The sequence below is a fragment of the Nesoenas mayeri genome (assembly GCF_963082525.1).
Source record: "Nesoenas mayeri genome assembly, chromosome: 3".
Lineage (NCBI taxonomy): Eukaryota > Metazoa > Chordata > Aves > Columbiformes > Columbidae > Nesoenas > Nesoenas mayeri.
The window spans coordinates 34,583,723-34,597,526 of record NC_137544.1 but is presented as its reverse complement, the minus strand read 5'-3'; the positions used below and the strand labels follow the sequence as shown (position 1 = coordinate 34,597,526).

The window sequence follows — 13,804 nt, the reverse complement described above, 5'->3', positions numbered from 1 at the left end:
GTCCCTGACAGCTGTTAATTTATGTTTACATTCATTTAATGTAACATTGTTTTCTCAACTTCTTGGCAGTTTTATACTTTCTATTTTCCAGGTTTGTTTTCTACATCAACTCTTCCTTCAGCGATCTTTAGTGCGGTCCTGAGAAGCCTTTATGAGTTTTGTCGTTATTTGCTGAACAGAATGAAGAATCAAATAATTTAGAGGCTCAGCAAAAACATACTGAGATTTAGTTCAGCCTCTAGAACTTCCTAACAAAGGACGTGTGTTGGACGTGTTCCATATTTTATATACTACACCTCACTAAAAAGACATCTGATTTTTCAGACATACAGCACAATGGCAGCCTGTGGGTTTTTGTTCATTGCAAAGGCTGTGTCTCCGCTAGCAAATTAAAGGGTGCCAGGGCGCAGAGCGGGAGACTTGACGCTGCTTACACTGTTAAATTGTTGTCACAGAGTCCCTGTGCTCGGTCCAGGCCGAGCCGCGTTCTTCCAAGCAACCCTTGGCGTGGTTCAGGGCTTGGCTCGGCCCCAGCTGACAACGCAGACGCAGCCATCCTGTTTTGGTGGTTAAAAGAGGTTAATAACATGGCCATGGCCATTGGCACGAGGCAGTTTGCCTCAGAAATAGAGCGGGCACTGGTACTTTTCAGTTTATGAGTAAAATTCAGAACTGAGCAATACAGCAACAAGTACTCCTTACCTTCTGCAAATATGCCATGACCTGCCCTCCTACGGAGAGTCCTACACTACCAGGAACATCCAACAGTGACTGAGCAGAGAGGCGCACACCCCACTCTCCTGGAGGGAGAAGAGAAGTCTAAGGCTGCTGCCTGCTGGAAGATTTCAAACTGAAAACCAGGGTTAGGAGTACACGTGAGCAACACATTTCAGAGCTACACTTCATTTGATGAAATCTGGGACACACCAGGAGTGGTGAAACATATATCCAAACGGCGTTTTCAGTTGAGGGGTTTTTTTTAATTTTACTTGAGTATTTGTTTAGTTTAGACTAAAAGACACAAATAAAGGGGCTTTAGTACTTCTTATTTGGACAGTTTTTGTTAGGGCTTGTAAAGGACTTGAAAAGGACTTTGACTGCAAAAGAATAGAGGTGCAGCTATGTTATTAGAATTTAAGAAGCATGTAGTCTTCTTGTCTTAAAATGGGATTATGTAGGTGAATACCTCTTCCTGATTTTTCGTTAAGAACATTTACTACTTTGAAAATAAATGTTAAGTAATAACTTAAACAGTAGCAGGGCTCAGGTCTGGGCATTAGAAATCAGCTGCATACGTTGTTAAAATCATCAGCAACTGCTACGCAAGGTCTGGGAAAAAGGAATGTCCCGCTGGGGTTTGAGAACCTACTATAATGTTTAACTCTCAGTAACCAGAAACATCGATACCAGAACTTCAGTGGGAACCTCCACAATTTTAATTCATGGACTCTGAGCTTTGGTATAAATAAATTCTTCCTTAACTTGGGCATTTGCCTGAAGGATGAAAAGCTGATGTAACTTTTCTTCTAAGGGATTGTCCTTTTTTAATTTCCCTGATTTTTAAATGGCTTTCCTATAGCACAGGTGACTTACCATGGACTTCTGCTGGCTCATCTGCTACTTTTTCATCCCTTAAAAACAGTGAAACCAAAACTATAAAAACATGGCAACTAGCAAGCCCTGCAAGAAATATTTGGTGATTTATTAGGCAACTCTCCTTTCTGTTTGCACAAAACAAACTTTCCAGAATTCTCTGAAACATAACTGTCTTGAAATTTAAACTTTGAGACATAAAGATTAAATTCTGATGAAATTGTGGTCAACAGGATCAACATGATCCTTTCTTTAAAAGGTCAATAAATTATTTTCAGTGTTACCAAGATCTCACGTGGGTAATTCCTCTTCCAGCTCAAAGAACACCCTCCCTTTTTCTTCAAAACCCCAATGGGTTTTGTGAATTGTGTTAGACTACGTGGGAGAAATTATGTTTTCTTTTTTCATTTCTCAGTTGGTGGGAATTAGATATTTTACTGTGTTGCTCAGATCTAGAGAAAAGTAAACTCTGAAAACCTCGGCTTTTATTTCTAACAGAAAAACCATGGCTCAAATTCTTCTTAAGAACAAAAATACCTGCATGCAAACAAACAGAACCTCGGTATTTTTAGATAAGGATTTTGGAGGGTCCCAACTCCTCAAGTGCTGACATGCAGGTTTGGCGTGACTTATATTTTAACTAGGTGATTCAAACTTTAGTTGTATTTCAAACGTGAAAACCACAGATTATTTAAGCTAGGGTGAGCACAATCTTTTAATTTTGTGCAAAGTCCTCACATGGGAGGAGGAAGGCACACGTGCCAACCTCCACCTTGCATTAGTATTAGGTTAAAAACAAGGAACTAAAAATCAGCAGGTACCTTACACTGTTTATATGTCAGTTGGTACACCCTGCCTACCTGGCAAACCAAAACTCTTGCAGTGTTTAGCTGGCCAAACTGAAAAAAAGAATACAAATAATCCTGTAAAGACACCAAGTAGATGCTATAGACGAATATAGAATATTGACAAATCTCTATCAGCAGCCCAGTATTTTTGCAAAAGGCTGAATGATAAATAGACATCAGAGTCTCAGTGATGCGATTTTCATGGATGATTGACAAATCACATATGCCACACAAAGCGGGCACTGCCAGCCAAATGGTTCAATGCTAACAGCACTAAAATCTTTACTGTAAGTGCAAATATTGGTGCTACTCACACTACATCATTACTATTTTGGGGAAAGCAGATATTTAAACTACATAGAAATAAAAATACTTTGCAGCTCTAAATGAAATCAAACAAGATTAGAAGGAAACACTCAGGAAAAACTAAGGATTGCCTGGCAGCCAGGAACAGAGCAAGGCTGTGTTGGATCAGGTGAATGATCTTTATGGACACATACTGTCATTGGATGTTCTCACCAATGGAAGTGTCAGTTCTGAAGACCGCCAAAATCCTTGCTTTAGTGATTTCTGAGGCACAAGAAAAGCCAGGATGGCTGTATTTTGTGATGGGGAAAAATATAATTTTTTATTTGAAATCTTTCAACTACGTCATTTCTTGAACTATGTCCTAGAGTTTATGGAAGATCCTACTTTATCTTTTCTGAAACAGAGAAACTTTGTATGCCATACTTAAATGTTACCTTCTCCAAATATTTTATTCCATTTCCTTGGTCTTTAATTCTATTCCTATATTTTTTTCTTGATCCTAATTATTTTCCGTACAGTTGTCTGAACGCTAATTCTTTGGAGATAAAGTGAAAGACTCAATGCAGTATTCCAAGAGATGTGTCATCGTTCTGTTTCACTGGTTTCATATTAGAGTTCTAGAAAAAAATTACCATATTATCAGTGTTGAATATGTAATAAATAGAATGGCCTTTTTAAAAGATTTACTACTGGCTATTGAATAGAGCTTTTTTTCTTATATTGGTTTATGAGCCCATAAGGAACATGACTGACTCATATTATTTCTTCTAATGGATTATTTTGAATGTAACATCATCAAATTTTACCTACACTGTTCTGTTCATCTCTTCTCTGGGTAGAGCTCTCTGATATTTCTTATGGCCTGCTTTGGTTTTATCTAAATTGTACAATGATTATCTGTAGACAGTGAAATATTTTTCCTTCATCTTCCCCTGTAATTACACATTAACAAGTACATCAGACTATATATCTGATAACAATATGACAGAATCTCTCAAGTTATTACATAGATGTAAATCTGTACTAGTCCACTGTATTAACTTCAGAGAAATTCCAAGTCTATAGCAAAGCTACTGATAACCAGCCCCATTCTGAAAAGTCAGACAAATAACCCCTCATTTGTACTTTAAAAAGTTGTATTTCTAGCAGGCTTCTACTGTCACTGAAAAAGTCAAATCCAAATTCCTAATCAACATAATAAACCTTTTTTTTTTTTCACTGCTCCTATATTCATCATGGAGTAGCTCTCCTCTAAAATACACCCTGTATATTGCTTTTTTCAAAGCTCCACTTAAAAAACCCCACATAATCCTTAGAATTCTCAGAAAACTTTGGAGACATCAAATGGGCGTAAAACTGAACATGGCAAATATCCAAGATTCTCTGTGAAGAACAGTCCAATAATGAACAATTAAGTACAGCAGTTTAATCATTTTCTCAAAATTCTCTGGATAATTAGGGAATGTATTCAGCTCAGAAAGCTGTACTGTCAAACTGATCCAGTAACTTTAATCAAAGGCTTTTTAAAAAATACAGGAGCACAAACTAAATTTCTTTAAAATAAACCAAACCAAACAAAACCCCACCATAAAACAGCAGAATACCTTTATTCAATAGGAATTACACAGCTCTAATTCTTAATTTTTCTTCATAAAAAGTTTTTTGTATTCATGCAAAGATACAATAGTGAAACCGAAAGAATGTCATGGCTGGTGCAATTCATATTTATTTGGGTAACAATAGACTAAAGAGGGGTTTAGGGTCATCGAATGAATTTCAACCAGACTCATTTGCAGCTTCGAATACAAAAGACACATAGATCTAGTTTCAGAAGCTTGGTAGCAGAGTCATGGTTTATTATTTATTTTCATATAAAAATGAATGATGTTTTCATATGTGACTTGATTTTGCTTTACTCTTCTAGCTGCATGCGAGAAGAACACCTAGAAACACGCTTGTCAGAGGTTATTCTGTTTGTGTAACTTTATAAAAATGTTCATTTATCAGTGCTGGTAGTGGCTTGGGTAATGCAGATGGATACCTAATTCTACACGACTTTTCACCAATAGGGAGAAGAAACTGAAAGGTGAAATGGTGTGTTTTGGTTGGAGTGGGAAGATATCCACATTGTCTGGTAATGGGTGCACTGAAAAAAGAAATAAAGGTAAAGAATTTAATACCTGCTGCGGGCAGAAAACACAGCAGGAAAGCACTTTGTACACAGCTCCATAGTGGAGAGTTCAGCTGGGTTACTGACACAGGGCGCGGAAGGGACATCTTATTGGCATGAAGCATGAATGAGTGAGTATTTAAAATAATTCTGATGTGAAGGTACACAGTTAAATTGTTATTGCTTAAACCTGCAGAAGGAATTTACTTACAATAGTACTGTATTTGGGCATGTCTGCTTCTTTCTGCAGACATTTAATATACACGATAATAAAAATTCATCTTGCCTCACTTCTTGCCCTTGTAAGATTAACGGTTGGTTTCAAGAGTAAGAATCAAGAGTCACAAAAAGTCAGACAACTGGTGGTGATAATTCTCATTTGAGGTGGAAAAAACCCCGCCAAAAAAAACCTAAGTAACCAACCCAAAATCAACCACAAAAATGAACCAACCAACAAAACCTGAGGGAAGCTTAGTCAATCCTTTATGTTGCTCTCAACCTTCCTCCACTGATACTGTGCTTCAAATATTTAACTACATTGTTCAGCTTGACAGTTTACAAACCTTAAATACTTTGCTTTGTCTATAAAGAGCAAATTTCACAAGAAATAGAAAGCATTTCATGTCAAGAACTGCTACCATTAAGTTTCAAGTAATATGCTTTCCAGTGCAATAGCAACACAAAGCTATTAAACCATACTGATAACTGATATAGAGAATTGGGGGGGGGCAATAGGTAAAAAAACCCCACAAAACATAAAACTACAAGGATACAGAAAAATCAAGAAGAAACCCAAGATATTACATTCTTATCTGTCAAAAGTAACCAGTAATTCAAGAGAATTCTAACATATCTGTATTCCGATAGTTTTAGTACTTATAGAACTTTTTGGGGAAGGAGGGAAAGAAAAAAAAAAGGCAAATAATGGAAAATTAATAATAATACTAGTAATAATTAAAAAAAAAAATCAACTTAACAACTTTGAGATCAGTCCATACCTGACTACAAGTTTTATATATTCACTATATTAGCAGCAAAATCCAATAAACTTCAATTCTGCTTTTTAAAAAAATTATTTTTGTGAACATGAGTGAATATTCACATTTGAAACTCACAATAAAAATAACAGGACACCACTTTTGGAAAAAGAAAATGTAAACCTATCAGATGTTAAAACAATCCAATTCCTAGATTAAAAGAATCTGAGACTTTCTTTTTAACTGTAACAATGATTATAGCTGAAAAGGAAAATAATTTCATTACAACTACTTTTTTTTTTTTTAATGTATACCTTTCAGAGTAGAAATGTATTCTAAAAACATTAAATCTCACTGACAAAGCAGAACTAATGTGATAAGATCACATGAAAGAAAATAATTATTTGAAAGCAAAACAAGATAATAAAAATTCAGAGATGAGAATATTTTTATCTACTTGGATACATAACAAAAACATCCTCAATTTAACTGCAATGAGGATAAAAAACTTTTGAAATATCTTTGAGTAAATAAAGGAGTATTTATTACTGCTGCAGGAATTCTTAAAATTCATTCTAGCATGCATCACCAAACAATAATAATTCTGCATCTTCTCTTGTGGTCTGTGGGACTTCCATATTAAGTCACAAATAAACAAAAATCTGTATCACATTGCATCTGTAACAAGAAGTGGAATGTATGTTTGTCCAAGCTGTTTATTAAATATTATTTGTAGTACTGTGGTGCTCAATCTCAAGTCAGGGACATGGATTTCGTTTTGCTTAGTGCCCTATGAAAATTAAATGAAAGACACAATTCCTTATTTTACTGTCAAAACACCAAGAACATTTTAATTCTGTGGGCTGTACTTTAAAGTGCATCAGGAAAAGTTATGAGTTGCCAAAATAGCAGGGAAGTTCAATATATTCAGGATAGTTTTCGTCTGTTTTCAGACTCTTTAAAATTTCTCTGTTCCTTGGTTTATAGTTTCAGTGATGTCACATATAAATATACCTTCTTTTATTTAAACATCAAGGGAAATTAAAATGTTAATCACATTGTTCATGTAGCCCTTTGTTGTGAGAACCACAACAGAGACTACAATACATATTTTCCATCACTAAGAAAAGACTCAAGTCACTTTATTTTTTAAATCTTTATTAAGAGGGTAAATATGTTTTCATTGCCATTTCAATTATTTGAAGCGTGGATTTAAAATAAAGCTGAAACACAGAGTGGTTATTGTTATAAAAACTGAGAAAAGGGAGACACGTACATTTAAAAAGATGAAGTGAGTGTAGCTACAGATAGAGTGATCAAATCTAGTATGCATCATTTTAATTATTTGAAAAAAAAAATCTACACTACAAAATACATTCACCTTGGTGATTACACACCACATGCTAGATTATGATTTTAATGATTTTTAGGACATTTGGTAATTGTATGTGAAAATGCATGGCAACTAGGCATCTGCTGTATAAATATAATTTTTGTCACTTCTTATAACATGACTTTATGGAAATATGTGACATTTTAGCCTCCTTTCTCTAATCTTTTATGGTAACGTTTGTGCAGTAAAGCAGAAGGGTGGCTGCAGCAAGCGCTCTCATCACGCCAAGCACAAAGCTCAGGCAGTAAGCTCGCAAACTGAGCTCACAGACCTTGGAAACACACATATAAAAATGCTCAACTCAGCCTCCCCTCAGGGGCACAGAAATACAGTTTAAATTGAATTTTGTTAAAAGTTATATAGTGGAGAGCTTTCGGGGTCTTTACACACATAATATTCTTTGTCTAGTTGCTATATAATTTCAAACATACTTTTGGCTTTTCTTCACAAATTACATTAGTTAATAACTGGGGCGAAATAAATATTAAAAACATGAGAGCTTTTCGTGTTTACATTGATCCCAATTAAATTCATTGTCGTTGTTACAAACACATCTTGCAAGGCCCCAACTCGACCTGAAAAAGCATAAATGCACTGCAGACTCTAAAGACAAGTCATTATGCTTACTTAAATCCCTTCTTCACCCGATACGTTTTGGTTTTTTTAGAGGCAATTATCGGTGGATGTTTGCTTTATTTTCCTTTATGACTATAAGCAGCAAATAAACAGCTACAGCACAAATCAGAGCGTTTATTCGGTACCGTCGGCCTATCAAAACACTTAATAAAGAAAGGCTTTAATTGTTAAGCAGGCTCCGTACAACACTGCAGCCTTTCAGGAACGTTCGGCAGGTTATTGATCCGGTGAATTACCTCAGGCTCAGCCATAGGGTGCAGGCACCGCCAGCCCTCGCTCGTCCTCGCCTTCACAACGCTCCTCTCGCCACCGCCACCGAGAAACCCACCAGAGCCGCGAGTCCCGCGCGTCTCATCCGGTTGGCCGCAAGAACGATGAACAGAATCATCATTAGTCGCTTGTTTGTTCGGGTTTTAAAGGAAAAGTTCTCACAGGAGCACCCTGCGCGCCCTTCGCCCGCCCTCCCCGTGGCGACACCCAGACCCGAGGCGGCCGCGCCGAACAACGGAGAAAAGCGCCTTTCTGCTCGTTTGCGGCTCGTTGAGGTTTCCTCCCCCCCCCCACCTTAAACCCAAGGCACGAACCCGGCCCCGGGCACAATGTTGCAAGAATAAGAAACAACAACGCGTGACAGCGGCACTTACGCGCACATGCCAAATCCGCAGCGCCCCGAGGCCCCCGCGGAGCCCTGAGGGAGCCCGGGGCCGCCGCAGCCCCGCGTTCCGGAGGGGCCTGGCTACGGTGGATGGGGGAGCCGCGGCGAGCAGGGGGGAGGTCGGTCTGGGCTTCCTCAGCCCGCCTCCCCCGCGTGGCCGCGCTACCCGGGGGCATTTTGGCTTCGCTCGCTTCCCATTTCTGCGACACTGAAACTCGGTAACTTCCAGCCTCCCCGCCGCCGCGAATCGCCGCTGCCCCGCCGCGGCCCCTCCTCCCCGTGCGTCGTATCCCTCCGCGCGCCGGCCTCCCGCACCTCGCAGAGAAAGCGCCTTTCAGCCGCCAGCCCGCCGCTTCCCGCCCACCCAGCCGCTGCCGCTCCGACATCTTCTGCCTCAGCCCGCCCGCTAATAAACACGTAGCGCTCGCCCTCGCCCCTTCTCCCCTCAGCCGGGCAGCGCCAGGGGCCGCCGCGGCTGCGGCGGCGGGGCGGGAGAGGGGGTAGGAGAGCCGAGCTCCCCCCCTTCCCCGCTGGGCCGCCCCCACCGCCGGGGACCGAGGGGAGCGGGGGAGAGGGAGGGGCGGCGCGCTGGGCTCGGCGCGAGGGGCCGAGAAGGCTGAGGAGAGGGGCGCGGAGGAGGGGACTCTTTCTCCGGGCGGAGGGATCGCGCTCGCTCGCGCTGACTGGCGGCGGCAGCAGCGGCGTTGGCGGCGGGTTGCTGTGAGTTGTTGTTTCCTCCTCCTGCCCGTGGGTTGAATGGTGGAGCCGAGACTCTTCCTGGTGAACGAACAGTGACAGCTACCGGGCGGGCGGACGCGTTTCGCTGGGCCCCGACGCTGCCGCGGGAGCGCGGCCCGAGCCCCCCTCCCCTTCCCCCCCTCCCCTCCCCGGTTTTCGCCTCGCCATGTCCGGGGACGGCGGCAGCAGGCACACGGCGGAGCTGCGAGCGGGTGAGTGCCGGGGGAGCCGCCGCGCGGGAGCCAGAGCGGGGCGGCGGGGAGGGGGAAGAAAGGCGAGCCCGCGGGGAAGGGGCGAGCTGCAGCCCTCACCGCCTCTCCTCTCCCCTCAGAGCTCTACTTCCTCATCGCCCGCTTTTTGGAGGACGGACCCTGCCAGCAAGCGGCTCAGGTAGGGGATGGATGGATGGATGGCGCCGCCGGGCCTGGCGGGGAGGGGGCGGCCGGGCAGGGCGGCGGAGCGGGTGGCGCGCTCTCAGCCTCGTCCTCTTTCTCCCTTTTTTCTTCTTTTAAAACCGCCTCCCTTTTCTTATCCCACCCCCACCCCCCCCGCTTTTGTTGTTGCTGCAGGTCCTGATCCGAGAAGTGGCGGAGAAAGAGGTAAGCGGCGCCGCTCGCCCCGCCTGCGGCCTCCCTCCCCCTTCCCTTGCTCTCTCCCGCTTCCCCCGCCCCATCCCGGGCACTGCTGGGGGGCTCCCGGGGGAGGGGAGCCGCTCACGGGCTATCCTCTCCTCGCTCCCCCAGCTGCTGCCCAAGCGGACCGACTGGACGGGCAAGGAGCATCCCCGGAGCTACGAGAACCTGGTAAGAAGAGCGGCTGGGGCCGACCGCGCTGCGGCGGGCAAAGTTTTTTTTTTTCCCCTTACTCTCCACGAGCAGCCCAGTAAAAAAATTGAATTTCCCGCAAAAAAAAAAAAAAAACAACTTAAAAAAAAAAACCCCACACACAAAAGTTGGGGGATTTTTTGATATTTTTTTGTAAATACAGTCTCGGCCCCCTCCTCCTGCTCTGTCCCGAGGGCAGAGGCGGAGGGCCCCGCCGGAGCGGGGCGGGCGGCGCGGGGTAAATAACAACAAGCGCCCCGATGCGAGAGCCCCGGGCTGGCCGGGCTGGGAGGAGAGGAGCGGTACGTCATGGACGCGGTGCGGGCGGGCGGGAGCCGCGCGGGGCGGGGCCAGCGCGGGCGGCAGCGGCAGTAGCAGCGGGCAGGCGGCTGCCGCAGCCCCGGGCCGCCGGCAGGCGGGGGCGCTCTCGGCCGCGCCGCCCGCGCACACAATGGCCCCGCGGCGCGGCGGACCCTCCGCCCCCCACCCCCCGCACAAGCGGCCGCGGTAGCCCCGCGGTGTCCGGCTGCGGGACAGCGGGAGAGGTTGCTCGGGAGCTCAGATCCCAGGTCGCTGATGTTTTTTATTCGCCGTTGTGTTAACTTGGGTTGGGATCTCCATCGCGGGGGGGGTTGGTTTGTGATTTCCTTCGTGATTCCATGTGTGCTGGTAAGGTGCATTATATGGCTTTGCGTTTTTTATATACAATGTATCTGGTGTGCAGGAAAAACTGTCCTTGCCAGGTTCACAGGACAACTTTGACTTCCATGCTTTTATTGTATTGTTGTTTTTTTTGTTTTTTTTTTTTTTTTCTAATTCTTCCACTGTGTGCCTTTAATCTCAGGTGTAGATCAGTGGTAAAAAAAAATATTACTTACAATGTTGTATTTCTTGCTAGCAGAGAGGGGCCTGGATATTTTTTTTTCTGATATGTTGTGAACTACAGTAGTCGGGAAAACAGCAATTAAGGTCTGAATTGTGTTTGTTAGCAACTTGTTGCTAGTATTGTTTTCATAACAGGTGCACTGTTGTACAACTTGGTGTCTGAATTTCTGAATAGGATTTCAGGGGGAGACTGAGCCATGCCTGTAATGTTCATCAAAGAGATTTCCCTTCCCTTCTGGTCGGTTATCGTAGTTCTGAACTCCAGTATTTCTGAGACTTAGACATGTGGAGGGCTTTTGAGTTCACACTAAAGGAGACAGAACAGTTTCCATCTGTGAAGACTGTAGGCTTATACATTATTTTGGTTATATTTGAAGTGCTACAATATCAGTCATAAGTATTTATTGTAGTTGGCACAGGTCTGTTTACTGCATTGGTTTTCTCTGGAACATGGGGTGGATTGGCCCAGGCATTTTAAAGCATGTATTGTGGAAGAACGTACCAATACTTTTTAATTTTCCTGGAATCAAAGATCATGATGAAATTCAACTAGGAATTTCAACATGCTGATACTTTTCTGTGATATATGATGCTATTCTTATTTATGTTTTCATTAGTAAGACTGTAAGGCTGTATTATCTATTTCCAACAATGACCAGAAGTTGCTTGGTAAAACTTCCCATGAATTCCTCTTTCATACTCTGAATTATAAAGAATTGGAGGTGCAGCCTTAGTGTGGAATGGATTTTTTTTCTATGTAGTCAGAATATAAAAGGATGTGAAGAAAGAGCAAGTAAGGAAAAAGACATTTTAAACGTTGAAGTAAGAAGACTTGAGAAATAAGTTCATTCAGACTCTTCTTTCTAAGAAACATCTTTTGTTTGTTGAAATGCAGGTAAGGACTAATTTAGTCAGAATAGGTATGTAATGGCATAAGATGTACTTCCTCAAAATTTGGACTTGATCCTGGATACATAAATTTGGAGATGTGATGCTGTCTATGTCCTTCCACTTTTCCTAGTTTTCTGTTCTTAACAAAGTTATCTTAAAAGTTTTGTATATTTATATGGCCTTTTCCACCTGGTCCCTGCCTAGATTTTGGGAGAGAGGGGAAAATAAATTGGTTACTTTGTTCCTGATCCATCCCCTCTTTTGCTCCTCCTTCAGTTGTCAAAGATGTGTGAACTTTGTATTAGTTGACATTTTAGGCTTGTGAAAACTGGCACAGAAGGGCGTTTGCAGGGTGACAGTTACATTTGATACAAAGTAAATGTTTTTCACAGTGTCGTGTTTCATTAAACAAAAAACTTGTTTATCTCAAACCAAAGAATCTTTAGCTTTTAAGTTAGAGGCTGATGATGAGCTGACCTTCTCTTTTTTCTTTTTTTTTTTTCTTTTTTTAATTTGAAAAACATTTCCAGCTTTCAGATGCTGACTCTTCTATCTGAAGGAGGCATGTTTTATCATGTGTTGTTGCCACTTCTCAGACTTGAATGCCTTGAGCTTTCACTAAACTTCATAGAAGGGCCTGAAAGGACAAAATCTAAAAAATAAAAATACCAGTAAATGTTCTGTTACAGGTCTGATTTTTACTCTAGTAAGGAGTAAAGTCTCTGTGTAACAGGGGATGGAATTTAATCCCAGGCATGTGCATTGTTGTTTGCAAAATCATGCCTTTTATTATACATCTTTTTAGGTGGATATGTTTTCAAGAGATTAATAATCCTGGTTTTGTCCTCATTTTGGAAACATTAATTTTAAGAATTACTTAGTAGAGTTAACTTCCTGTTATTAGAGTGAAATTTACAGCCTTAGATGTTTTATTTCTGTAACTTAATTTGTGTAAGTAATATTAAATCAAATGCAATTTTTATCTTGTGAATTACTTGCATTTTTCTGTTTGGTCAGTGAAGGTAAATGTTTCATTTTCTTATAAGCTAACACCATGCTGTGCAGGCTTGTAATGCTACAGAATAATAGATGAGTTCAGAAATGCCATTATACTGTGTTTTATATTCTTAAGTGATTTTTCTTGAATTCAAATATTTCTATATTTTATTTTTCTACAGTCACCATTTTTGGTATAAAGCACATGCTTTGAGAGCGTAGTATTGCATTTCAGAGTGCCAATCTTATTTTTATATTGTCAGGATTAAGATTTCTATTTGTGCTGTAGCCAAAGCCTTTCTGAGAATTGAGTCTCAGGTAGACCAGTTTCAAAGTAGGTATACCAAGGGTGGTGAGACTCTTCAGTAACATATCAGAATGTTTTGTATTCTCTTGCATTTGTTGTGTAAGCCAGCTATTTTTCTCTTCTTTTTGAAAGACTGAGAATTTCTCATGATGGGGGACAGAAATTGAGGCATTTTAACACTTCACTTTAGCACAGCAAAGCACCATTGTGAATTGTTTATAGATTGTGGTTAAAGATATTTAAGTGTTGTGTGTAGTTAGTCTTTAAAACACATTTATTAGGGCCTTGACACATGAACAAGCTATGGTGCAGCAATTGACTCCAGAGTAATTATTATATTTTTCACGTTGCAGTAGCTGCTCTTAATTATATGCTGTTGATGAAAGCCATGCATTTTTGCTGCATCCTTTGTGTAGGCACGAGTGCTTATCCAAATGTGCAGTCAATTGGGTAGGGGAGCTGAACTGTCTGGAAAACGAACTGTAAAAAAAATAATTTTCAGATGGTTCAGCTCTGCTTTTGTATGCAGCAGCATTGTGGGTCCTGCCACCACTATGAGGGAGGGCGTAGGAGTGCATACTG

General features: G+C 41.8%; 2 protein-coding genes across 7 annotated transcripts in view; one reads left to right on the top strand and one right to left on the bottom strand.

The window, feature by feature from the left end:
- Nucleotides 1-244: 244 nt before the first annotated feature.
- Nucleotides 245-8,812, bottom strand: LOC308039342 (uncharacterized protein). Of its 4 annotated transcripts, XR_013922018.1 has the most exons (5): nt 8,571-8,812; nt 8,163-8,323; nt 1,594-1,631; nt 703-800; nt 245-557 (listed from the first exon to the last, which is right to left on the bottom strand). XR_013922018.1 is itself a non-coding variant. In XM_080342589.1 (3 exons), exons 1-3 carry the CDS (start codon nt 8,755-8,757, stop codon nt 4,810-4,812), a joined length of 435 nt encoding a protein of 144 aa, XP_080198715.1. In that variant the 5' UTR covers nt 8,758-8,812; the 3' UTR covers nt 4,466-4,809. The 4 variants fall into 4 exon arrangements, 3 of the variants coding, with proteins under 3 accessions (XP_080198715.1, XP_080198716.1, XP_080198717.1); XM_080342589.1 differs by lacking the exons at nt 245-557; nt 703-800; nt 1,594-1,631 and adding an exon at nt 4,466-4,896; XM_080342590.1 differs by lacking the exons at nt 245-557; nt 703-800; nt 1,594-1,631 and adding an exon at nt 7,047-7,120.
- A 405-nt stretch (nt 8,813-9,217) lies between these two features.
- Nucleotides 9,218-13,804, top strand: part of PHIP (PHIP subunit of CUL4-Ring ligase complex) — a 106,605-nt gene continuing 102,018 nt past the window's right edge. For all 3 annotated transcript variants that reach the window (XM_080341252.1, XM_080341251.1, XM_080341250.1), the window contains exons 1-4: nt 9,218-9,531; nt 9,651-9,709; nt 9,889-9,918; nt 10,063-10,122. In XM_080341252.1, the coding sequence (XP_080197378.1) occupies nt 9,486-9,531; nt 9,651-9,709; nt 9,889-9,918; nt 10,063-10,122 (195 nt within the window). In that variant the 5' untranslated portion in view covers nt 9,218-9,485. The remainder of the gene's footprint in view (nt 9,532-9,650; nt 9,710-9,888; nt 9,919-10,062; nt 10,123-13,804) is intronic.

Bases quoted from the DNA above. Each gene is read 5' to 3' on its own strand.
- LOC308039342 (XM_080342589.1), bottom strand. From the start codon at position 8,757: ATGCCCCCGGGTAGCGCGGCCACGCGGGGGAGGCGGGCTGAGGAAGCC. The intron at 8,324-8,570 runs GTAAGTGCCGCT...CGAACAAACAAG, and splicing joins TGCGGATTTGGCATGTGCGC to CGACTAATGATGATTCTGTT. The intron at 4,897-8,162 runs GTAATTCACCGG...TTCTTTTTTCAG, and splicing joins ACCCTATGGCTGAGCCTGAG to TGCACCCATTACCAGACAAT.